The sequence below is a fragment of the Lactuca serriola genome, chromosome 6, assembly GCF_051521515.1.
Source record: "Lactuca serriola cultivar US96UC23 chromosome 6, Lser_US96UC23_V15, whole genome shotgun sequence".
Classification (NCBI taxonomy): Eukaryota; Viridiplantae; Streptophyta; class Magnoliopsida; order Asterales; family Asteraceae; genus Lactuca; species Lactuca serriola.
This window is the reverse complement of record NC_136413.1, coordinates 8,123,667-8,150,639: the sequence shown is the minus strand read 5'-3', so window position 1 is coordinate 8,150,639 and position 26,973 is coordinate 8,123,667. Positions and strand designations below refer to the sequence as shown.

Genomic DNA, 26,973 nt, shown 5'->3' with positions numbered 1-26,973 from the left:
TAAAAACTACTTAATGTAGCGTTTAACAAAACACCACTGAGCTTTTAAAATCAATTTCCATAATTACCTTTAAAAATATATTTATTTATTTATTTTTTAAGCAATTCTCCTTTTATGTAATTTTATATATTTTAAAAGCTTCCAGCTACTTTTGCCAAATACTCAAATAATAAATAAAAACTACAGCTTTCCGCTACCAGCTACCCACTATACGCTACCAACTACCTGTTTACAGCTAACAACTACTTTCGCTAAATACACCCTTAATCTAGAATGGAAGACATTCTTTTTTTCCATTTATGTTGATTATGTTTTTGCATGATATGGTTGAGGACGAGACATCCTTAACAATGTTTAGGTGTTTTTCAAGGGAGTGATGAAACATTTGGTTTAATAAGTTATTTACTTGTGGAGTTAGATTAAGTTATTTACTTGTGGAGTTTGATTACTCATATTGCCTCTGTTAAGATTTAGTTTTTTGGTCGAAATTAAAAAACTAGGTAGTTTTAGTATCGAAATCAAACACCTATATTGTTTTAGGATAAAAAATAAATACATAGCTCTATATATTTATATATCTACCATAATAATAAATGAAGATAATTTTGTCAGATGTCAATCTCTAATTAATTTTGATACTTGTCATTTTGTGATATTTTTTAAATAAATAATATCTACATGTCAATTTATGTTTTTTTTTTCAAATTTTAAAATTAAAAAACCACATAATAATTATACTTATAAATGTAAAGTATCAAATATAATAAATATTATACTAAATTGCAATTAATATGTTACTTCATTCCTTATTTTAAAATTTTATTTAAAAAAATAGTTATTATTTATATTTTAATATTTTATTTTTTTTAATCAACTCGTGTAATCCACGATTTTTACACTTAGTTTATATTGATATAATTGTAAACCCCATTAAATCAATAAACCCCTCTAACTTACCGGTGGATATAAGAGGATTATACATTTTAATTACTCTTTTAATTATGTATTTATTGTTTCAAACCCTAACCTACTTCCCATAATTAAGGGTCCACACAAGTCCACTCTTCTCCTTCTCCTTCTCCTAGACTCCTACAATACCCTCAAACAAGCCATTTCCTATAGCACCCCTCACCTTTTGATACCAAGCCTATGTAGAGCAAACAACCTTTGCATCCATCCAACAGCAAGTTGCTCACCTTAAACACAAAAGGGAATAACATGTTTAATCTAAAATGATTTTAGACCAAAAAATGTTATGAAACAATAAAAGAAAGATTAATAACGATTTTTCTTTAACTAAATCCAAAAAAACTACTTGATCACAGGAACAGCAGGTATAAGTTGATCTAAAATTTAAATATTTTGATCATAAATTCCAAAAAATTAAAATGAAAACAAGTTTTTGCCAAAAAATATGCTAAGCCAAAAAATAAATTTAATTAAAATAGGAAAATAATAAATCTATTATTAGGAAATATTAGGTAAAAAAAAGAGTTTATACATATTTAAGATCTAAATCTAGAATATTATTTTAGGCTTTAATTGGCCCTTTCATAATTGGTGTCGGTTGACTTTTATTATTGAGAAGGCTAAACTAAACACGCTACTTGCAGAAGGGTTGGTGATTCTTGAAAAGGGCAAAACGGTCAATACCCTCCAAAACCATGGGCAAAATCGTCAAAAAAAACTACTCAGAAATTGGTGGTGATGCATCTGTATATATATACACACACAGTAGGGTGTGAAAATACACACAGTCACACACAATCGAAGCAAGGGATCGCGTAATAGAGTGGCATATGGGAGAAGAAATGTGTGGAATATAAGCGTTTGAAGAAGATTGATTTATGCATATATATTATATATACAGATGATGTGTGTGTGTGTTTAGTGAGAGAAAGTTGTAGAGAGAGAAAGTTTTTCAGTCATTAGTCGCCGCCATTTTTGTTACGGCGGAGGAGAAGTTTTGGTTTTTGATTCGTCGGAGTTTGTCGAAGGATCGGTTAATGTGAATCATTCGATCTGTGTTTTGATTTTTTATCAGGTATTTGAAACCCTAGTTTGCGTCTGTGTGCGTGTGGACGTGTGTGTATTTGATATTATCTGTTTGTTTGTGTGTAATTTTGTTTTATTGAGGTTCGATGATATTGGATGGTTCGATGCTTTCTTAGATCGATTGGATTGAAAGGTTGAAATGAAATGGAAGTTTCTCGCTTCGGAAATCTTATAGTCTCATTTGAAGTGTTGCGACGAGTGATGGATTTTGATGGTTTTCGCGATTGCAAGTGGTTTTGTTTGAAGAAGAATATATGTTAAGGAGGGTTTTCTTGCTTTACCGCTGTATCTTCGAGTTCACTGGTGGCATTCTTCATGATTCTCGTGGTGATTTTCTCTCTCCGTGGCTGAGTTCACGGCGTCGTGGATCTTGAATCACATCCTCAGCGAACTCATTTTTTGAAATCTTATGTGCTTGTTCATCTGCGGTACAAGCATCAAATCTGCTATGCCATTTTTAGGTCGATATGGTGGATCTGTGGTTTATTGCTACGAGCTTGATATTCACGGAAGCTGATCTCATTTTTCTTCTACCTAGGTTTAGCACATTGAGGGATCTAATCTCCTTAGATGTTCATCATTTTGAGACGTTATGCTCCGATTCACAACATTTACAGGTCAACAAAACAAGGGCGTGCAGTGCCTTGACCACACATAACCTATTTGTTTCCTTAGAGCTCTGTAAATCTCCTTGGTTTGAATGGAGAAATGATTGTTTGCTACTAAATATTGGAATCCATGGCTTCTACTCGAATCAATCTGAAGTTGTTTAAGACAAGGCATGGAATATGCTTTTGCTATCTCTTCAATCTTCATCATCCTCAGTATTTCGTTTCTGCTCATTTGGAGATTAGGGAAATGCTAACACATGGATCAAAATCTTCTCTATTGAAGGCATATTTGAATCGTGCTTATCTTGTTATGTTATGACTCGTCGCATGTTTCACATGATTGTCTTGGAAGCCTGAATCTGCAGCAAACCAGCAACTTAACTAGACTTGGCTTCTTTTTGAAAGCCGTTCGTTATGCTTTAGATCCTCTGAGTGATTGGTGTCTTGTTCCAAACGCTTCATCTTTGATTTACAATGCCATTTCTTTTAGTGTGGATGTATCCATAAGAGTTCAGGAGTCTTGTCAGCTTTTGCTTTTGTTGGCCCCAAATACTGAACATATAATCCCTTTTTGCATTAATTGCTTTGTTGGCTCATCTAATCATGTATTTCTATGATGCTTTACAGGCTGTGAATCGACTACCTTGGGTTTTCAAAGCTTTACAGACATTGCTATCTTCAAAGGCAAACAATGAGGGGCCACATCTAATGGTGGGAGTTGCAATCACTCAAAACATTCCATTACAACACTTTTGATGTTACAGCATTTTGATGGAGGTAATTGTTTCTGGCTTGCAGATTCATCTGTGTACCTGCACTGGGGGTTCAACCTCTACTAACACATCAAGCAAAAGACGTAGTGGAACACTATCCTGCAAAAACTGTGGTGGAAGATCATCAATTAATGGAAAAAGCTCTTCAAGTTGTCTTCTTAGCACAGTTTTGGAACTTACTAGCTTAATCAATTCAGACTTTACTTGGACAAAAGTTTCAAAAGGTTGTAGGAGTTCATCAAGGAGACCTCGACGTTCAAACACAATTAACTTAACTAAGGATTCAAAGGTTCTAGAAATGCCTGTTTCTGAATCAGAAAAGGTGATGTTTCAATGTTCACTATAATCATACTCTTTTAGCAGAAACTCATTAGTTGTAAGTTGTAACCTAAACACTCTTCTACTAAAATTGCAGTTGGGAGTCTCTGTTCTTGGGTGTCATTTCAGTGAAAAGGCAGAACACATTCCAATCAAGAAAAGGAGATTCTTATTCCGGCCATCCTCTCCGCCACGGAATCCTTCACTGGAGAGTCCCAAAGCTTATAATCATGAGCTAAAACTAAACCCGAATGCAGCTTGTCTACCTGAATCAGTTACTGGAATGAGTGAAAGAGGTAGTAATGATGATAAATCGGTAAAGAAGGAGTTGGTGAAGACTAAAAATGAACCTGGTGAAGATGATGACTTTTCTGGCATATCTATCCTTGCTGCTGCAGCATGTAGTAACAGTTTGGGAGCTGAAGCCGATCGCAGTGAAGAGTCTGGAATTGGAATCGCCGCATCTGTCACTAAAAGTCCAGAAGCTCTTCTAACCACTATTGAATTAAAAGAAAACATTTCAAAGTCTGCTAAGGAAGAATCTGATCCCCATATATCAACAAAGGACCAATCTGCCCCAGATAAGTTCCCATTGGAGAAATCTTCAGCAAATGAATCCACATTGGATAATTCCTCTTCACATTCCCCTTCGGAATCAGCAATTCCGACTTCAAGAGATGTCAGATTCAACTGGGACTTGAACACCGTGATGGATGATGCATGGGAGGAACCATATGTAAGCGAGCATGAAGTTTCTGCACACAACAAAGTCACATTTTTCGAAGACAAAAAAGACGATTGTACAAAAGACAATTCCGGAGATCATAAGTCTAGAAGCGAAGGGGAATCCGGGATTCCATCAAAAGACATCAGCAATCTGAACATACCCATTGAGATGAAAAGTCTGGCTCACGAAAACGAGTTAAAGCTGGGAAAACCATTGTCTTGTGAACTAGATAATGCTCAACATTCCGTGGTGGTGGAATCAGTAATTCCTGTTACTAAAACCCTAACCTTGGAGAACCCAACACCCGATATTTTTTCAAAGTGGGCGACTCGTGGTGGTCAAACTTCTTCTGCTACTGAGGCTGTTGACACAAAATTATCAATGGATTGTTCTGTACCCCCAGGTTTTGATCATTATCTAAACTTGAATGCATCCAAAGAAAATATGGTGGCGGAATCAGCCATTCCTGTTACTACACAACCAGCCATGACTAACACCTGTAAACCTGAATACGAGAAACATGATTTATCACTTACCCCTGCAGCCTCTATGGAAAATGGAGATCTTTCAAATAAAGTCGATGAATCCATGGTGAAAATGGAGTTAACTAGCAATGATGCTAGCAAGGGGACAGAACTTCCTTTACAAACTGCTTCAATTCCTTCTATACATGATTCTGAAGCACCATTGGAGAATGGAATCCGTTATGATAATTCACAGACTGATAATCGAGCTGGAAGTGGATACGATTCTCAATACGAAGATGGAGAGCTAAGGGAATCGAGTATAAATGCGTGGAAAGGAGAAGAAAATGAATATGTGATTGACAACAGGGGAGACGATTTGAACATCAGAATCATGGATTCCCATGAAACTAATACCTCTCCATGTGGACAAGAAGCCTCTCCAGGAATCAAACTCACTGAAACCGATTTAACATCTAGTGTCGTGTTGCCAGAGAAACTTCATAACACTGATGAAGTCTTATCCGGTTCAGAACCAAATGAGACGGTTAGCAATCAAGCCAACAGTGAAAGACAGGAAATTGTCCAGAATCTGAACCAATCAGACGAGTGGAAGATGAACGTTTCAGGATTGGATCATGAAAATCAACGAATCTCATTGAATAATTTCACCAAAACCAGAAACTTTACAAGTCGGAAATTTTCGTATGGCGAACAAAAAGACGGATTTGACCCTGAGGATATGGAAATGAAAGGTGAAGGGTCAAGATTCTACAGAAAGGAATCGATCACACGTATCGGAGGTCCATCGACACATGATGTGTTCCTTTCTAGAGGTAGATTTCGGGTGCAAGGATGCAGGTACTAAAACTAAAAGTAAAACATATTTAGTAAATCTCTTTCTTGTTGACCTTAAATCTGGTCAACATTTTGACTTTTGTTAATGTGTTTATTTACAGTTCAAAGTCTGGTGATGGTTTAGCTTCCAGACCAGAGAGGGAATCAGGTGTGGTAAGATCCTTTGGACGTGGTGGTAGTGGTAGTGGTAGATACTCCCCGCATAACCGTGGTAGTGGACGGGGAAGCGGTGTATGGAATCGTTCCCCAGATCGTAACCAACCATTCATTCATACTATGCTAGAAGATTCCGGAAGTTTGGATAATATAACAAACGAAGGCTCCATGGATCAAAATGATTCTTCAAACAGACCAAACACTTCATCATATATGACTCGGAGACCTTTCAGAAGCCGCTCACCAATGAATCGTGAAGCAAATGATTTTCGTGCACGTTTAGGATTAAGACCAACCGGGGACACGGGTCACGAGAGGTTCAATATGGGTCGGAGCAGGGGACGCGGGCGGGTCGGACAAGTGAGATATGGTACACGGGTGGACGGGGAAGGACCCGGACCCGGTCCTGGACCCAGACGATACCATGGACCCGGAAGTGACGAATGCGATGAGTTTCTACCGGATTACCCAAATCCTTTCCCGAGGAGACGCCGGTGCTTTTCACCCGTGGAAAGAAGAGGGAATGTAAACGGGAATGGGAATCATTATTCCGATTCGAGATCACCTTCGAGACCGCGGACGCGTTCTCCGGTTTCCAATTCCGGGTTCCGACGCCGGAGTCGATCGCCTACTTTCAGAATGCGAAGGCCGAGATCACCCAACTACCGGCGTGGTGGGTTTGAACCGGAATACAATTCCGGACCTCGAAGCAGTAACTCATCACCACCGCCGCCGAATTCGCGGTGGGTAAATTACAAGGAACGGCCGGTTGTTTTTGACCGGAGATCACCGCCACCACAGGTGGTGGAAAGGGAGAGTGTAAGGGAAAGGGAAAGGGAACGATTTGGTTTTTATGAAAGAAAACCAAAGCAAAATGAGTTCTACAGATCCGGGCAACCTGGAAGATTTGACCCGAGTGAAGCCGGGCGGGGCAGACCCAGGTATGTGGGTAATGAAGGTGATCGACCTGATAATGGATACAGGCGTGGGGGGTTTGTGAGGCAGCAGCGGTATAACATGGATGGACATGTGAAGAGGTTTCAGTACGATGATGAAGATGGTTTTGGGAGGGGTTTTGATGCACGTGACAAACATGCTTTGGAAGTTCACGCACGTGGGAATATCAAAAGCAATGGGACAGGGACAGATGGCAGGTTTAAAGATTTTCCAAGACGGTCGAGGGAAGACAGGGAGGTGGTGGTTGGTGAGTTTAAACGGCGGTCTAGAGAAAGGAAAGATTCTGACACAAAAGAAGAAAAAGACCAATCTAACCTTGACTCCATGATCATGATGACTAATGAGGTGGTGGTGAAGGAAGGTGATAATAGTAAACCAATGTTGGCAGCTAACTAAACCAAACCAAACCAAACCAAACCATGGTTCGTGCTACTTTTGCCCTTTACTAATATATAGGGAGGAATATGCATTACACATACGCATTTATTCCCATAGCACTGAACCTTTTGAAAGTTTTTTCTTTTTTATATTTTCAGCTCTCAGAAACTCATCTGAATCTTTGCTGTTGTTCCCCTGGTTCTCGCTGGCTTGGGTTTAATTTGCATTCAGATTAGTCTAGTCTTCGTTTTGCATTCACATTTTTTTTAGTTTTGCTTTTTAAATCAAGCATAAGTTAAATTATCCTTGTGTTTTCTTGGTATTATTAGAAAAAAAAAAGTACACTACACATCATTAATGGTTTTTCATATCTATATACAAAACTTAGCTCCTGAATTTTCCATTGTTTTCATCGTCAAAATGTGTGAAGAAAGATGGTCCGCCTGTTGGGATTTCGTAGTTTAATTCACCTGGTTTTGCTGTTTTTTGCCTGAAAAAAGAAATTGGCTTAAATAAATCTGTCATGGAAGGAAGGAGGGGTGGGGTTAATCATTAATGGATAGATACCATTCTTGGTCAACGAGCATATCTTGGGTCAAACCAAAGTCCATCATTTGTTGTTTGGTGTGGTGAACTAACAGACTGTATCTTCCACCTTGACCTGTTTGCATAACGATCATATTCCCATTTTGCATGTTGTTGAGTCCTTCAAACTGTTCAACTGTCCATTTGTACCATCTCATTAAGAAGACTCTTAAGGTTAAACCATGAGAAACGATGACCAAGTTCATGTTCGGGCTTTGCTCCCCTGGTGGTTGAAATCTACCTATGTCAATATCAGTTCTTAATGTCTCCCGAAACCCTACACACAATTTCATCTTTCTTTTATATAATATGATGATGATTTTTTAGAGATGATGATCAATTGAATTGAATTGAATTTGTTCAATGGAGTGTATTTATTAACCTGTGATTCGATCATAGACATCTGCTGCGGATTCGCCGTTTGGAAAACGGTAGAAGAACCGACCGTATTGGACTCGAACTGCTTTCTGAATCTTCATCTGTTCTTGATCTTGGAAGTTCCCTTGCATTTTCATATTCAAACGTTCAATATAAAAAAAAGTGAATTCTTAGATTTAAAAAATCAATTACCGGAATATTATCCGTGAAACAAAAGGTGTCCCTAAAAAACAAAAGGTATTTTATACTACTATATCTTTATTTTATTTACAATCTTCATATTATGCTATTCTTTTATAATACTATTAGTTTTTACAATATTAATCATAATTCAAAGTTAAAAAAGATTAATACTATAATCAAAGCCAAGGAAAGTGAGATTTAAGAATCGACTTGGATAATATGGTTGTACGGTACAACCACCAAAGCAACATGTGGCGGTTTGCAGTCCTGTCAAATTTATACGTGTAGAGAGATAGAGAGAGAGAGAGAGAGGGCGGGAGTAGGTGGATAAGGATAGGAGAAGCTCACCGAAATCCTGCTCTCGCAACCGCGGTTCTTCCCTGACGCCGGCGATTCTCGATCGTTGAAACGCAGTTCCCAAACCGCGAAGAGTCTCAATCGTTCTCTGATACGGCGAAACGTAAAAGTAAACCTTCCAATCATCAGCTCCATCCTTCTCAATCATCTCTCGTATTCTCACCCCACATTGCTCCGCCTCTTGTTTCCCTTTCTCCGTCAATCTAATTCTCGGATCTGCGACTCTCGTGTAAGCTCCTTCATCCACGTTTCCTTCACTCTGCCCGTGTCGCACCAGGATGATTCGTCGCGGCCGTGGAGGTTTCTCATTGGTGGCGTTGAGTGTCAGATTCTTCTCCGGGAAACAATTCTCGTCAATGGCGACTCTTCGTCGGCGCCCAATCGTGTCTTCACAGCACTTGATTATAGTCGAATATGGCGATGAAGATGCTGTGACAGACATGGTGGTACTGAAACCTCCGTATAAATGGAAGAAATGAGGGTTTGAAACTTTGAAGTTTTTATTTATTTGGGGACATATTCATGGCATCATGCAAGGCAAGAAATTTGATGAAATTTTGTGAGACTGGTGGTCAATCCATTCGTCTTGTTCACATCATGTATAGATTTTTTTTTTCTTCAACTTGTTTTGTCTTATTATTAAATATTAAGTCATTGTATTTTGTTAACTTAAAAAAAAAATATATTCTAAAACTAACTATAATTATTGATCATTCTATAAGAAATAACTAAAAAATAATTATTTTATAAAAATAACCACTTGTTTTCGAAACAAATGCAAAATGTACTTCGAAATAGGAGTATAGGTCAGCATGGTTATTGGTTAAGACATATTTTTAAAATTCAGTTTTGTTTTTTTTTAATATTTTGTTTTTACAATATAAACTCATTTTTTTTATTGTAATGTGAAAATATCTTCTGAAGTTCACACTACAAAGAACTTAAAAAAAAAATGTTATCAGTTATCTTATTATTTTTTTTTTCATAAAAATATGGCTAATTTCAAAATATGTATAATATCAATTTATTTTGGTTCTGTAGTGAACAGTAATTGTTTGGTATATTATTTTTTGGCGGGTAAAATATAAAAAAGTGGGTTTTGCAGTGAATAATGTATTTTTCTATGGGGGCATTGCGAAATCGACAGTTGCTTTTGAGAAAATATGAAAATTTAGGCTGTATTTTAGCAAATAATTAAGAAAAATAGATGTACTTACATGTTTTTTGTGATATGGCAATTAAAACACTTAAATCGATCATCACATACATTTGCATAAGAAACATGTTTTCACTAAGTATGACTCTATAAATCCGTGGTTGAAACTTCAAACATATGGCTAAGACCCAGAGAATATTCAATATTGTGTAATCGAAGAGGGACCAGTTTGTCTTATCAAATTTATATGGCCGAATATTAAAATTCCTCATACATAAGTAAGTGATGAATCAAGTTTGGGCTTCTGGATATAACCCATCTTAATAACCCACTACCATAAGTTCTAAAAGACTAAAACCATAAGGCTTCTTTGTTTGTCTTTTTTTGTAAAGACTTCGTTTATTATTTATTTTTAAGTTTCGAACTAATAAGAAAGTTTGCACGAATTAAACTGTTTATTTGGAAGTATTCAAATATTGTTTTTATTTAAGTCGATATTAATGAGATGCTTAAATGAATTATATGTAAGACAATGAAAATCTATAAATAGACATGTAAAAAGGGGGACACAGAAACATCTAGCAGCAGGGACACTATTTTTTTTCCCGATCAAATATAATAACATAAACCTGAAAAACGGGTTCGTTTTGGGCCGGGTTTGATCGAGATAGGACTAACCTATGAAACGCGTAACTCAAACAAGAAATAGTTTTTACTAAAAAAATAGTTTAAGCAACATTGAAGTAAACCAAAATAAAATATTTTAAGTTTGAAAAAGTTTGTAACCTCAACCAAAAGGTATCCTACAAAAAAAAGACCCACCAAATAAAATGTCTTTCTCTAGTTTAGAGTTAGAGTTTTTATAGAAAGAATTTACTTTCATATTCTCTTCCACCAACAATGTTTTTTCAATATTTCAACAAGTAGAAATTAATTTCTCATTTTTATTAATATTTTTATTCAAAAAACCGTGTCGTCAGGTTTAAATCCGAAACTTACCATTATATATCATGCATAGTTAGCATTACAAATTAAAGTTATGCGTAAAAAATAACATAATATGTTTTATTAGATACTTGTTTTGGTGGTTGACATGGTCATGTTGATAGTTGAAATGAATTTCTTATTTTTATTAGTATTTTTTACCAAAACTGGTGTCAGGTTTAAAACCGAAACTTAACATAATATATCATACATAGTTAGCATTACAAATAAAAATTATGTGTAAAAAGTAACATATTACTATGTTTTATTAGGTTATTGTTTTGGTTTTTGACATGATCATGTTGATAGTAGACTTCACATTTTTATTAGTATTTTTAAGACAAAATTGCAAAAATGGTCCTTGTGGTATGCAATTTTTCCGAGATTTAGGTCAAACCTCGGCCTTTTTGGTTTTATGGTTTTTTTGAGATAGTTTTGTTGCGGATTTGGTTCATCAGTAAAGTAAACTGAAATGACTGTAATACCCTTGTGACATTTATTTTTCTTTTTTCTTTCATTTTTTAAAAATCTAATACTTATTTATTTATTTAAGCAATTAAAAAATAAGAGGGACCCCCCTCTCTCCAAAACCTATGAATACAAAGCTTCATTTACTCTTCACTGATGAACATTATGAACACCAAGTGTTCAGAACCTACCTTCCACTTCCTACCTCCCACCAACACCAACACCAACACCATCGTTTGCCTCCTACCACCTTCATGAACAAAAGATTTTTTTGCAAACTAAATTTTTCCAGAACACTAAAACTAAAGCAAAATTACTCAAGAACATTTAAGAACATAGTATTTCTATAAACTTTATTTTTTTGAGATCTCAAGAACAAAAGTACATTTTTTAGATTTGAAAATCAAAAACCCTAGAACCAAGAACTAAATTTTCCAGATCTTCAAACAAAAACTCTGAAAACTCAGTTTTCCAAATCTACAAACCTCCAGAAAATGAGAATGAAAAACAATTCAATTATATTGAAACGTCACCACCACCCTACCATCGTCGTCGTCCTTAATCTTCCCTATTTTCCCCTTCGTTTTCATCAAGCACAACCCTTCATATTTTCCTTCTTCCGTTTCCAAATCCTCAAACCCTCATCACTAAAGATCTCATTTGCAAATCTGGAAATCCTAACCTTGTCCTTCGTAGCCGCCACCCTTCATCGTAGATCTGGAACATCGTTATCGCCGGTAGTGGAACCCCTATATCTCCGTTAGCAGGCGAGGAGGTGGCGTTCCGGCTTAGATCTTGAACATCGTTATCTATCTCTCACATACAAACGAATGAAGATCACTGGAGCACAAGGTCTATGAAGAAGATCTCATTTCGTCGTGAACAAGATATGTTAGAGGTGACAGAGTTCAAATCTGCAAGAACAAGGTCCATCTGTTCGCTGGAGTTCCGATCTGGAAAGACTTGCTGGAGTTCAGATCGACGGTTTTGTCTTTGTTGAACAACTCAAGTAAAGAGAAGGTAGAGGTGGTGATGGCCGACTTTAGTTTTCTCACTCCTTCAGATCCACCGTAACCCTCCCTACTGGAAGATACAATCGTCGGAAGCCTCGCCAGTAACTGTATTTTTTTCTGAACAAAGATGAGTTTTTTTTTTCTTGAGAGAGAGAGAGGTAGGTCTCTTTTTTATTTTTTAAATAAATAAATAAATATTAGATTAAAAAAAGAAAGAAGAACAGAAAATAATGACCCCAAGGGTATAAAGTCATTTCAGTTTATTGATGGACCAAATCCGCAACAAAACTAGCTCAAAAGGACCACGAAGCCAAAAAAGTCGATGTTTGGACTAAACCTCGGAAAAATGCATACCATACCACATGGACCATTTTTGCAGTTTCGTCTATTTTTTTTTACCAAAACAGGTGCCACTAGGTTTAAACCTAGAACTTGACATGATCATGTTAATAGTAGTTAGCTGATATCTACATCAGAGAAGTAGTTGCACGACATGGAGTACATGTTTTTATGGATTCCAACTGAGACGTTTGTTTTACTTCTAGGTTTTGGAAGAAGTTCAATGATGAGTTGGGTCGTCGGTCAGAGCGAGTGGACTATTCAGACTCTTAAGGAAATGATTAGAGCATGTGTATTAGATTTTGGTAGGAGTTGGGAAACCTACCTTCCTTTAGTTGAGTTCTAGTACAACAACAACTATCACTCTATGATTGGTAAGTTCCCCTTTGAGGTGCTCTATGGGACGAAGTGTCGTAACCTAATTTGTTGGGGAGAGATCGGTCAACGAGTTGTGAGGAGTAGGAAGGCCGTATTGGATAAGGTGTCTAAGTTCATAACTATATTTGGTATGTACTTGACCCAATTTAGCATGGCCCATTTGAGTTGCATGACATCATAACAATTAGATAGACCAAATGAGAAAAAGGACATTTATGATTTGTTAATATATTATAAGCTCTAATATATTAATATGAAATCATATTATTTAATTAGTATTGATCAAGAATTAATTTAGATTAATTTTGTGATCAAAAGAGACTAATTAAATATATGGGGATTGATTTGGTAAATCATCCATTCTTATATAGTGGGCTTATAATCCATGATTCATTAGATTGGGCTAAAACCCATAGGGTGCTCCATGGAGGTTAAAACCCATGGATCATGGAGGAAATGAAAAGTCATGCACATTAGGGTTTACATGGTGTAACCCTACATGTGGCACACTATATAAAGAGCTCCATGGCAAGCAAAATCGGCACTAAGACATAAGGGTGAGGGCTAGCCGAATTTTTGTGCACAAGTGTTCTTCTCTCAAGTTATTCCAAGAGTTATGGTGTTGTGTGAAGCATTTGAGGCATCATATTTGGGGTGATAGGCTCACAAGGTCTTAAGGAATCCAAGCTACAAGAAAGGTATGTCTACATATACCCAATAATATGATAGTTAGGATGAAAGCCTTGGAAAATGAAAGTTTGCATGTATAATAGAGAAAACATAGATCCAAGGTTTTTAGGGTTGCATGCACACCATAGGAGTGTTAGAATGCTCAAAACCCATTAGGCCGTGCTTAAGACTACATAGTTGATACAACAGGTGTGTGGGAGGTTGCAGACCGCACAGAGCCGTCACAAAAGTTATGATGATCTGCGTCATTCCAATCTTGAGTTCCAGGTTGGGGATTATGTTATTCTAAAGGTGTCACATTAGAATGGTGTCATCTAGTTCCATAAGTGGGGAAAGTTGGGTCATCAGGTTTATCGATCCATTCAGAATTATTGCTCGGGTGGGCAAGTTTTGCCTATCGGTTGGAGCTACCTGTAGAGCTTAGTCAGATCCACAACATATTTTATGTTTCGTAGCTACGTAAGTGTTTATTCGGTGATTCATCAATGGTTCCTTTGGATGACATAAAGATTAATGAGTGCCTAAATTATATGGAGGGGCCGATTGTTATCCTATACAGAAAGACAAACAACCTGCAAAAAAAAGGTGGTAGTCTTGGTTTAGGTACAGTGACACCGCCGAAAGGGTTTCGACTGGACTTAGGAACTCAATGAGGAAACGAGAGAGTATTACCCCAAGATATTAGCAGTTTTGTATTTCGAGGATTAAATCTGATTTAAGTGGGAAATAGTTGTAACATCTGGTTTCTAGGTATAAGTCTTATGCTTTGCAACATTGTGGTTTTGGGATTTTTCCGAAACCATGACTTAGTAGGGCCTGGACCATGGCGTGAGATTCATTTAATGACCATGACATGGTTAACCCCTCACCACGACGTGATGACGACTATGGTTCAAAACCATAACTCTTGGGTCATGAGCCTTATTTAAAGAGTGTGATGGCTAGTGTTTTGCCACCCTCAACCTCCATCACCTCCAAGTGCAGAAAAATAAACCCTAACCTCATCTTGTTCATTTTGAGCTCATTTTGTGTTCTTGGAGGCCAATGAAGGAAGAAGAGAATTATGGTGAAAGGAACCTGTGACATCCCCATTTTCACGGCCATAAAAGACCGATTTTATTTATGCTTTGTTTAAAAATCAGAGTAACATTTTAAATAAAAGTGTTGCGGAATTTGTCCCAAAACAAAATATGATAAAGATTTATCAAAAGCATTTCTAAAGAACTGTATTTCATTAAAAGACTTGGGATGTCATGTTCGTTACAGATCAAAAGCATAAACAATAAAATATAAGCCTTACTACATTATTTCATATCTATAGGCCTATATCCGTAATCCCTCATCCAAAACATCACATCTATGCTCATGCGCCACTACCTGTAATACAAGAAACTGAGTGGGTCAGGCTTGGGAGCCTGGTGAGCACATAGGGTTTTCAACCCACAATAAATAAGTTTATTAATTTCATCAATCAACAATAACCCGATTACCCGTTCCCGTTATCCTCACTTTATGTCCCTAAACACCTATCATAAGGACCTAGCCTAAGGATCATCATCGGGATGGACACTACTGCTAAGGGGATTCCTTATCAATAAATGTCCTAAAGGTAACCATGTGGGGGATGGAGTACACTGGTGAACACATCGTTCACAAACACCTACAGGTTGCGAGCCTGCTAGTGTTCCACTGGACTGTCTAGAAGAGTCCGTGGTCGTTATCCATACTCCGCTAGATGACAGAATCAACAACATCAACATCGAGGCCTCTCATCATTTTATCACACATCACGTATTACATCTACCCATGTTTTACCCCAACATTTTCGTAGATATAAAATACATATACAGTTTAAATCATTGAAAACATGTATAAAAACGTTCATTCAGCATAGACAGCAAGTATTCAGATAATATGCACACATAGCACGTAATTTATATAAAATACTTCATATCTATGTGTAAGCTAAAAGTAACTATGCACTCACTTGAAAGGTGGTGACTCAACACTCAGACAGCGCCTCGATACCCTCAAAACAATTTTCCTTCGATAAAACCTAGTATCAATACCACTAGGGTTTAGTCTAACGTCAACCGCGACTAATTAATAGTCTGACTATTATTACTATTATATAAGCGTTAAATAACACTCAATATAACTCATAATAATAGCCCAGATAATTATTTTAAGGACCTAATAACATTACTATAATTATTTGAAAGCTATATTAAAAATTGCATAAGCGTAGCTCACTTACAACGGATTTTAAAGAAAACCGGGCTTTGCTCGGAGCAGCGTTTCCGAAACCGAAAGACCCTTTTTCTCGGGACTTCGGGAGCCTTGGGGCTTCCTTAGGGTGCTAGGGGATCACCTAGGCTTAGGGGAGGGTTAAAACCCTTAGAGAGAGAAAGTTTAGAGAGAAGAAATGAAGAAAGGTGTGAAATTTCCGGAGATCCTCACATCTATTTATAGGGCCAGCAGCCTCGGTTACGCTGGGCGTAGGGGAAGCTACGTGGGGCGTAGTCTTCGGATAAGATCACCAGCTCGGATCCAGCTGGCTCACACGCGCCTACTCTCGGAAATTGAAGGTACGTGGGGCGTACTTGGCCTCGGATGCGGGGCGTAATGCGAGGATGACGCGTCGTTCATCAGATGCAAGACCGTGGGAAGCAAGGGAAGGCTAATATCATGCCACGTCATCATCAGCTTCACAAATTGCACTCTTAACTTCTAAAAATCATAACTTTCGCATACGAGCTCCATTTTCGACGTTCTTTATATCCACGCGAAGGTGGGAACATACTCTACAACTTTTGTTTAGACTCCGTTGGCTAATTTTGACTTTATTTTAAAAGGTATATTATTAACAGACCGAGACACGATTGGTCCCTTAAAAATTCATAACTTCTTCATCTGACGTCCGTTTTCGTCTGTCTTTTTATCGTTATGCTACTATTAACGAGATCTTCGATTCTATTTTAGGTTGTGTCGGCTAAAAACCGCTAGATCTAATATTCGAATTTCGGGCTGTACACTGCTAAGCCGAAACTTCGAAAAATCATAACTTCTTCATACGAAGTCAGATTTGGGCGTTCTTTTTATGGACGCTTCAGTTTAACGTATTCTACGTCTTTCATTTAGATCGCTAAGGCTAAATCTCGCTCTATCTTCACTATTTATGCTTCCCGGTATCGTGCCGATTCCGTCGCGAAACTTCGACGGGTCATAACTCGGATTTCAGCATTCTTTATATCTCCGGAATCCTTGTTTCAACCACTACAACTTTATGTAGAGATATCAGGCTTATCTCACACTTCAATTTTGACGCTTATTTTTATTCTTTATTAATTATACATTTATAATTAAATAATAAGCACATAAATACACATAATTCACATAATACTCAAATATTTCATCTTTATTACTTCAAAAAGAGTTACAATAGTTGACCTAAACTATTACATTTTCAAAAATGCTTAGCCCTGAAACCCGGACGTTACAGAACCTTTTGGAAAGCACAAGCAATCCCTTTGAACGTCTCTTGGACCATTGTAAGTCTTCAGGACTCAATATTTGTGATTCAGTTCTTGTAGATTTAGAAGCTAAAACTAGTATGTTCCTTTTTATGAGTTTCAAGTGAATAATTGTAAAAAAGTTTGAAACTTTATTGATCTTTGAGGTCCCAAGAATGTTATATGTTTCAGATATGAACTCTTAAGTTTTTTTGATGCCATGCATGGTGTTATAACTCCATTTCTCACCATTTTGACCTAGTTTAATGAGGGAATGCATTGGACATGCATGTCCATAAAGTTACGATTTTTATGGATCATTAGGATGCCATGAAGCTTTTTGGAAAATATTAGGAGAGGACTTAACGAATTAAGAGTTTGATAAGGAATTAGATCTACCAGCTTGACCACGACGTGGCCAAGTGCTAACCACAACGTAGTGGGCAGATCCATCATATTTTTTGTTGAGCTAGACCACAACATGACCAAGGTATTGCCATAATGCATTGGTCTATATGGTTGACTTTAACTGCTGACCGTTGACTTTGATCAGGTTGACCTTTGTTCAATTTGATAGTTTTAGAAAGTAGACTAAGATTTGACCTTTTGAATAATGTTAGGTGATGTGTAGTACCAACCTTTATGTTTTTGCGAGCTGTGGTGTTAGTCTACTTTGATTGAGAGGTGAGTCTTCTCATTATACTAAGAAGTATGCTAAATTGTCTTTGTAAAATTTGAATTAAAGACTATAGGAGGACCATAACAACCGTATGAAAGACCATGGGAGGACCCTAACAACTCTATGAAAGGCTATAGGAGGACCATAACATTCACATTGGTTGAAATAGACCCGTTACTTGAAATAGGTCATATCGTTTTGTATGTCTTATGTACGACATGTGGTATTTTGGGGAACTCTCTAAGTTTTGTGGTTACAATTTTAAGTTTAAATGTTTCAGGTACATCTTGTAGCAAAGGGGAAGGGCTAGGTTTGATCGCATCACATCCACCTAAGATTTTTGCATTATCTGTTTTATGTTTTACATTGATGTTATGAAATTACATATTAAACTTCGATTATCTTGATGGAATGAAATGAATGGTTTTGTCACATTTAAAATGAAAAATTTACTTTCTATTTTGGGACGTTACATCATCCATTGATATCATGTACACAACAATAGGAATATTAAAAGTCTTTATATTGAAACATATGTTATGGAAAAGGCCCTTGCCCATTTCACATGACCAATATTACCAAGCCACCCACTTTGAGTCAAGATTGCATGTTTAAAACTAACTTTTTTTTTAATCATAATCATATATTCTATAAGATTTGCATGTATTATGTAACAAAAGTTCCATTGCCCGAGCTTTTCTAGTGCGAGATAGCAATTTCAAAAATAAATTGCGACAATAATTCTCATGATATGAATATAAGAATAGATGACTAAAGGCAATGTCAATATAAACAAACAAATTTGTTATGAATGCTACATCCCCAAGACATTCCTTCATCGTCATCAATTACCATGAATAAGATGCGACACTTTGTGTCATGCCCAAAACGTACACTAGGGCGCAGTCTGATGGATTCCGTCTGTGACAACTATGAATGTCGTGTTTAAGTAGTTTTGTTTCAAATGGGACTACCTATGAAGGATCATTTGTAGCACTCAACTTAGGAATGTTTGAATCTATAAATTATTAGACCATCAATCAAAACAATATTAATGAACAAGTGACATTATAAAATATCTTACTACACATCTAATGGTGACAAAGCAAAACTCAAAACTCTCGTTCACATCTTCCTTTTCGTGGTTAACACTTCCAGGATTTGTTATTTGAACAGTAAAGAGTGATGTTGGCAAAACTTTTTCGTAAAAAAAGAATTTATACAAACAACTTATGTATTTGAAAACAATCTAAACTGTATGGCCGGAATATACCTTATCTACGATAAAAGTCCATAATATACATACATTATTTCTATCATGTCAGGTTTTAGAATCATTTATGTCACATCTAACCAACTTCATTGTCACTTCCAAACAAATGTAACCAATCACGAACATTATGTTATTATATAAAATAGTTAATTTTTATAAATGAGATAAATATAATCATTTTTATTAATTACTTCGTTTATAAGTGTTAGCTTAATCAATATCTCAATTTTATAACATAAACATAGTTTAATCGAATTTAGAAGAAAAAACAATTTTAATCTAAATTGATAGTGAGATGAATAATAAATAAAAAAAAGCGGGTGGTAGGTTTTTAGGATGGTCCACGGTGTGTGATGCATGGACCACCACCTAGCATTATTGATTACTCTACTACAAGTTTCAATAAAACCCCCTATTTTTGTGGGTGATTCTTTTCTTTACCTTTTTACTTGCAGAGGTGCAAATCGTACTATAAATCTTTCTTTTCATTTTCTTTTTCTAATTTGTAAAAAAAATCAGGATATGTAATATTGTTATTTGATGTATTTATGAAACTTAAATAACGTACTTTATGTGCTACCCAAAGAAAGAGTTTATTTAGATATGGAACATGCATAGAGCGTGTTTGGCATAGAGCGTTTTGGAGCGTTTGAGAGCTTCTATCTTTTAGTGTTTGACAAAACGTTATGTTTAAAACAAAAAGCCTCGTTTGACACTATAAGTTTCTAGTGTTTAGTTTAATCAAAACACTCAAAATCCAAATGCTACTTCATATATCGTTTAACAAAACACTACAACCTACAAGCTACCCGCTACCAACTAGTTTTGCCGAACACGTCCATAGTGATATTTCACTTACGCAAAAAACAATTACAATATTTTATTGACTAAATTATAAATTGAGAAATCAAATTTCCTATATTTACTTTTTTCTTATAAATTTGGTATTGGGAAACTCACTTAGGAGGGTAACTACCTCTTATCCGTGTTTACATATTAGCAACTTCTTCTTTTTTGTACATAATAAAGCAACTAACTTGTTTTAAATATTTAAATTACACCAATATTACCGCCTAATACCTGTTTTAACCGGTAACTCAAAGAGAAAATGACTTAGGAGGGTAACTACCTCTTATCCGTGTTCACATATTGGCAACTTCTTATTTTTTGTACATAAGAAAACAACTAACTTGTTTTAACTGTGTAACATCCCAAAAATCATGACCAAAAATTTAGTTTTTAATCTAATACTAAAACCATAATTGTCAAACCATTACTTTAATACTTCAGCATCGGGCCCCGCCCGGTATCAGACCCCGCCTGACATCGAGCCCCGCTCGGTATATAGATCTATCTTTCTTTGGCCCCGCCTGTCTCCGGGCCCCGCCCGCTAAACACATACAATCATATAGCATGCTAAGACATAAAGAAACATACTCTACTGCATCCCTGTCCTAAGAAACATATTCTGCTAATAATGAGATACGAAACATCGTCCGTACTCAGCTAGTGATGAGATACGGGACCTCGCCCACACTCACCTCTTTACCAGGCACATACAAGTATCACACAGACAACAAGTATAATCTAACATGCAAACATTCCTCGGGCACCCGCCCGACATCAGACCTTGGTATGGAATAACATACTAGCATATAATGCCTAGGGCTAACCCCCGAGTCTTCCTACTCATAAACTACATGAGCTGGCATTGTGGCCTTAGACCCATTCACACAGTGAGGAGACTCGCCTTGCACTGCTGAAGCCCTGGCTGGAACTAGCTGAGTACGGACGAAGTTACGTATCTCATTATTAGCAGAGTATGTTTCTTAGGATAGGGATACAATAGAGTATGTTTCTTTATGTGTTAGCATGTTATATGATTGTATGTGTTTAGCGGGCGGGGCCTGGAGACAGGCAGGGCCTAAGAGAGACAAATCTGTATACCGAGCGGGGCTCGATGCCAGGCGGGGCCTGATGTCGGGCGAGGCCCGATGCCGGAGTATTAAATTACTGGTTTGACAATTATGGTTTTAGTATTAAATTAAAAACGAAATTTTAGGTCATGATTTTTGGAATGTTATACAGTTAAAACAAGTTAGTTGCTTTCTTATGTACAAAAAATAAGAAGTTGCCAATATGTGAACACGGATAAGAGGTAGTTACCCTCCTAAGTCATTTTCCCTTTGAGTTACCGGTTAAAACATGTATTAGCCGGTAATATTTGTGTAATTTAAATAGTTAAAACAAGTTAGTTGCTTTATTATGTACAAAAAAGAAGAAGTTGCCAATATGTGAACACGAATAAGAGATAGTTACCCTCCTAAGTCATTTTCCCTTTGGTATTTGTTTTATAGCTATTTTTGATATGGTTTTGGTGTAACAAAAATAATTGTAATACGGTTGATACAAATCGGATTTTCTAACATTTGTTCTAAAAAACATATAAGAACCATTAATTATGACAAAAATTATGATAATTAAATATGAAATGCGTTAATTATAATGAATATTACCATAATTAAATATGAATTTTATTATTTTACATTTAATTATGATAATACTTTTGATATATATATATATATATATATATATATATATATATATATATATATAATACTCCTAACTATTACCACGTATGTCTCAAAAAAGACTTGAACCCATAACTTTTTTTAAATGAGAGAGCCATTCTTACTACTGGGCCAAATGGTTCTTATATATATGGCCTAAGGAATATATTATATTATATACATAATACCCTTAGGACATCCATTCTTATTAATCATGTTTATAGTTTTTTTTTTCAATGACGTTCATTGATTATATATATATATATATATATATATATATATATATATATATATATATATATATATATATATATATATATATATATATATATATATATATATAACGGGTAAACGGACAACAAGCTGCAATGCTAACTTTTTTGGATAGCAACACATTTTTAAGCCGCGTCGCTAACCCTTTTTGGATAACAACACTTAAAAAAAACAATATTCATATATAGATTTTGAGGTCATAACATTAATATAAATGACACGTTGGACTCTATTGAGGAGCTTCATAGCATCTGACACAAAGAAATCTAAAATATCACACGCAAAAGGCATAAACACGTGTTGATTTTTCATGCACGTTTTCGCATGTTTTGTCACTTTGCATAAAGTAGCTTTTAAACAACATGTCTCATAGTGAAAACTCCACTCCTCAAGCCCACAAGATGGAAAACCCGTGTTAGATCCACAAATACATACTTCCTTCATATCTATCCAAAAACTAAAACGTCAGCTGCTCTAAGTGTTGATATTCTTTCTAACGGGTTACTCAAGAAGTTCACATATGCCTCTTTCTTATTAGAAACCTAGCACGCCTAAATATAGCTTATCAAATTATATTTCCATTAGTTACATTTAGTGTTGCAAAAAATCTGGCTTGGTCGCGATTGAATTTATCTATTTTTAGGATTTTGTGCATGGAATCGGCGAGTTGTGAAGCTCCAACTCGTCGAGTAGAGGTTATTATGAGGATGCGGGACTTCTGGCCTACTCGACGAGTCGGAGGGCCTGACTTGACGAGTAGGCACTGTAAATAGAAACCCTAATTTTCAGGGGTTTGGACCCTATTTAAAGAACTTATGGCTCATTCATAGCCTTTTCCATCGTCCCTATAGCCATAGAATCCCTAGCTTGAGCCTTGCACCCTCTAGAGAGAGAAAGAGAGCCTTTGAGAGTGACTTTTTGGTGTGATTATGAAGATCTTGGAGCTTGAAGAAGAAGGAGCAAAGAGGGAAGTAGTAGATCCGACTTCTACTCTGTATTGGCGACCATATTGAGGTATAAAGTCACTATCTTGACCTTTAGTTGCTTAGATCTCCTTTCTTGAAGTAGAATGTCACTTTCGGCGCCAAAAGGGTGTCCTACTCAGATCTGGGCTTATCACAAGGATATGGTTCCAGAGCTGGACCATTCTAGGTCCCCAATAACATAAAGTTGCTCACTTTATGCAGCCTAGCTCCCTTCCTTGTACAAAAACCTTGTAAGAAGCCTAGTTTTGATGTTATGGACTTGAAGGGATATGCATGCATGTAAAGTTTGCAACTTTACGTGGTATCTGCACTAAGGGAGTTTGGGACCCTAGATCCCACTGAAAGGGCTGAACTTTGGAAGGACTGAAGGAACTCGTCGAGTCCCTTAACTGACTCGATGAGTTGGGGGTATGGTTTGCCCGTTCTGGGTTTCTGGATGAGTGCAGTGAAGGATTAGGGTTTGGGTCTGATCATACATTAGTTTTCTAGACATATGAAGAACTCGAAGAGTCACTAGGGTAACTCGGCGAGTTGATGCGGGATTCAGTGGAATGGAGTCAGGAGAAACTCAACGAGTTACAAAGGTAACTCGGTGAGTTAACGAGTCATACATGAGCTCGATGAGTGGTTGAATCTACTCGACGAGTTGAGGTCAACATAGACTGTGGACCTTGACTGTTGACCGGGGTTGACCAGGGTTGACTTTGAGGGTAATTATGGGATTGTGACAAGTAATCACAAAATGATTATAGACAGTTGAGTTAGAGTAGCACGTGTGACATATCTGATTCTAGCTTGTCAATTCAGCATCCGAGAGGTGAGTCTTCTCACCATACCAATGGGTTTAAGGCACCAAGGCCGACCCATTTTATGATATATGGATTGTTGATTGAATATGCGTTATGTTAGTAGGATATTTGCATAGAAGACCTCAGGGGGTTCCCGTGGCAGTAGACTGAGAACACGTGGGGGTTCCCGTGGCATTTGGTGTAAGACCTTGGAGGGTTTCCAAGGCATCCTAGTATATTTGCATATGTAGTTTGCATTATGTCTTGTTTGGTAGTAAGACCATGTGGGGGTTTCCATGGCAGACAGCTAAGACCACATGCGGGTTCCAGTGACACTAGGTGTGAGACCTTGGAGGGTTTCCATGGCTTCCTTATATGCTATATGCATGGCTTATGTGGTATATGTAGCTTTTATAGCTTATATGATGTGTGTTATGTGGATTGTGTGTGGGGTATGCTCTGGGGGACTCGCTAAGAATTAGCTTATAGTTTTTGGATTTGTTGCAGGTACATATGAGCCTCAGGGCAAGGGCAAAGTATGATGGCACGGCATACACTCTCTCTCAGGCATTTTATGTAGAGGTGGCAAAAATTGACACGACACGAAACCCGACAGGAAATAAATGGGTTTGGGTAAGATATTTCAACCCGTTTAAATAAACGGGTTGACACGACACGACACGAAAATTAAACGGGTAAGGTTAGGGTTCAGAATTTCAACTCGAATATGACTCGAAAATGACCCGTTTATTTATATGCAAATTTTTTGAATTATTTAAATAAACTAGAAAGATACAAAACCAAAACCATAAGTAAAAGAAAACCTTCGAATTGAGTCGTTTTGTAATGTTGAAATGACTTGGTCGTCTAGATTAAGACTTAATTTCAGTTTTTCCATTCTCTCCCAAACTACCCAGTCTCTTTCACCACTCTCACATCCTCGCGACCTTTTCATCCGCCTCCCCAACTCCCACTCTTTTAATTTTTTCATCTGAACTTGCTATGACTTCATCTATTCTGCCTCCAAACTATTAGTTTTCCTCTCCGCCTACCCAACTCCTACTCTTTCAACATGCTCAATCTTTTAACCTCACATGACACGACATATTTCAAGGTATAGCCCTAACCCAAAACCCGACATGAAAATAAACGGGTTGACACGAAACGACACGTTAATTAAATGGGTCGGGTTAGGGTCACGCACTTTCAACCTGTTTAGTGTTTCGACACGACACGAACCCGACACGACATGACATGATTGCCACCTCTAGTTTTATGGGACACTCTGATGTTTTTGAATAAAATTGTTATTATTATGAATTTTGAAAACAAATGTTTTTGGGATTTCATGGTTTGGAGAAGGTATTTGATTAATCAAAAATGAAAAATTTCTTTTGAAAAATTGGGTTGTTACAAGTTGGTATCAGAGCCTTGGTTTGAGAGATTCAGGCACACTCTCGGGTGTGTCAGGACACAAACTAAGGAAATGGTAAAATTGTTTTCAAAAATAAAAATGAAAGTTAAAACTTTTAAAGAATGGAAAAGAGGAGAGTGCAACGCGCGTGATCGGCCGAGCCAAGTAAGTAGTTCCCCAATATGTTAGCCATGTTATACTGATATTTGAGCTATGATAATCATATGGATCTTGCTATGTGTATGCTTCTTAAATTGTATACGGTTAGGAGCTTATAGCCTTAGAATGATTGATTTGTCCTTATTTCCTGTTCCTTGTTTAGTTATGGTTCTAGGGTAGAATCTATTATTCGAAAGTCTATTTGATCATTTTCCTGTGTATAATTTGCATGCATAAAGGCAACATGCTATGATTGGTCTGATTGATGTGAGTAGAGCAAATCTTAGGATCGCCTAGGATTTAAGACATGTGGTAGTCGGTGGGATATGATTTATTTTGGTACGAATTGGAGTTATCAGGTATAGCATTGGTGAAGGTACAGGTTGGTGTGGAAGGTAGTATTGGGCCCGTACTACTGAAATCACATGACCTGTACCCGAACCAATGTTAGACCTGGAAGCTCTAAGGAGGACCGACATGGGAAGATCCCCTATATAGATATCTTGATTATTATGATTTATGACATTTCAATTCAGCATGGTGGTGACACGATTTGGGATAGGGGGATCAAGATCACGATTGGGATCTGGATCTTGGTCGGGCAGCGGTACTAAGCCCATTAATGAGAGGCTACGCGAGCTCATTGCAACCGAGGTTACAAGAGGCATTCTAGATGCTACCCCAGTTATCTTTTGGACGGTCAAGGAGGGTATGATGAAGATTATGGAGGAGAGGCTCAGGTCATTCAGAGTCGAGATTGCTGCGGGCCAGGTTGGGGCCCGAACTCCCTAGTTCTAGAAGTTCAAGGAGTGCGGAGCACCGAAGTTTTTCGGGGTCAAGGACCCCATTGTTAGCCATCGTTGGGTGGTGGATATCGAGAACACCCAATGCACGAGTTCTTTCCTGGATGTGGCAAAGGTGGGTTTTGCTTCATGCATGCTGAGAGACAGAGCCAGAGACTGGTGGGGCGAGGTGACTAGTCAGGTGGGATCAACCGGTGTGGCTGAGATGACATGAGATGAGTTTGTTAGGTGATTTTATTTGGTGTTTGCACCAACTATTGAGGTGCAGCGGATGGTGAGGGAGTTCCAGGAGCTCCAACAGACCACCGAGACTGTGGCAGAGATCACCGCCAAGTTTCGGGAGCGAGCATTGTTAATCCCACATTATGCTACCGATGAGGACATGCGGAGGATGAGATATCATTCCATGCTGAGGGATGATATCCGGGATTTCGTGAGCTTTACAGGGTGCAAAAACCTGAATAAGATGGTGTAGAAGGCCTGCAAGCGGGAGATGGAGCTGGACTTCTGCACCAAGCGGAAGCCTGAGCAGGCACATACAGTAGTAAGTCAGGCTAAAAAGCCTAAGACCTCGGATTCATCCAGTAGGGGCCAGTAGGGCCATGGACGGTGTGCCAAGTGTAGGAGATCTCATGGGGGAGCTTGCCGGGGGACGAGCCCGGTATGTTATACGTGTGGTCAGCCAGGC

General features: G+C 37.4%; 2 protein-coding genes across 3 annotated transcripts; one reads left to right on the top strand and one right to left on the bottom strand.

Moving 5' to 3' along the window:
- Positions 1-1,739: 1,739 nt before the first annotated feature.
- LOC145057434 (uncharacterized) lies at positions 1,740-7,537 on the top strand. Of its 2 annotated transcripts, XM_079005280.1 has the most exons (6): positions 1,740-2,044; positions 3,294-3,377; positions 3,465-3,761; positions 3,855-5,809; positions 5,908-7,341; positions 7,456-7,537. In XM_079005280.1, the coding sequence occupies exons 2-5, from the start codon at positions 3,375-3,377 to the stop codon at positions 7,313-7,315; spliced, it is 3,663 nt and encodes a 1,220-aa protein (XP_078861406.1). In that variant the 5' UTR covers positions 1,740-2,044; positions 3,294-3,374; the 3' UTR covers positions 7,316-7,341; positions 7,456-7,537. The 2 variants fall into 2 exon arrangements, with proteins under 2 accessions (XP_078861406.1, XP_078861404.1); XM_079005278.1 differs by having other exon boundaries at positions 5,908-7,537.
- Positions 7,538-7,588: 51 nt separating this feature from the next.
- LOC145057436 (phosphoglycerate mutase-like protein AT74H) lies at positions 7,589-9,384 on the bottom strand. The gene is made up of 4 exons (XM_079005281.1): positions 8,792-9,384; positions 8,265-8,384; positions 7,865-8,159; positions 7,589-7,787 (listed from the first exon to the last, which is right to left on the bottom strand). The coding sequence occupies exons 1-4, from the start codon at positions 9,240-9,242 to the stop codon at positions 7,682-7,684; spliced, it is 972 nt and encodes a 323-aa protein (XP_078861407.1). The 5' UTR covers positions 9,243-9,384; the 3' UTR covers positions 7,589-7,681.
- Between the last annotated feature and the right edge of the window lie 17,589 nt (positions 9,385-26,973).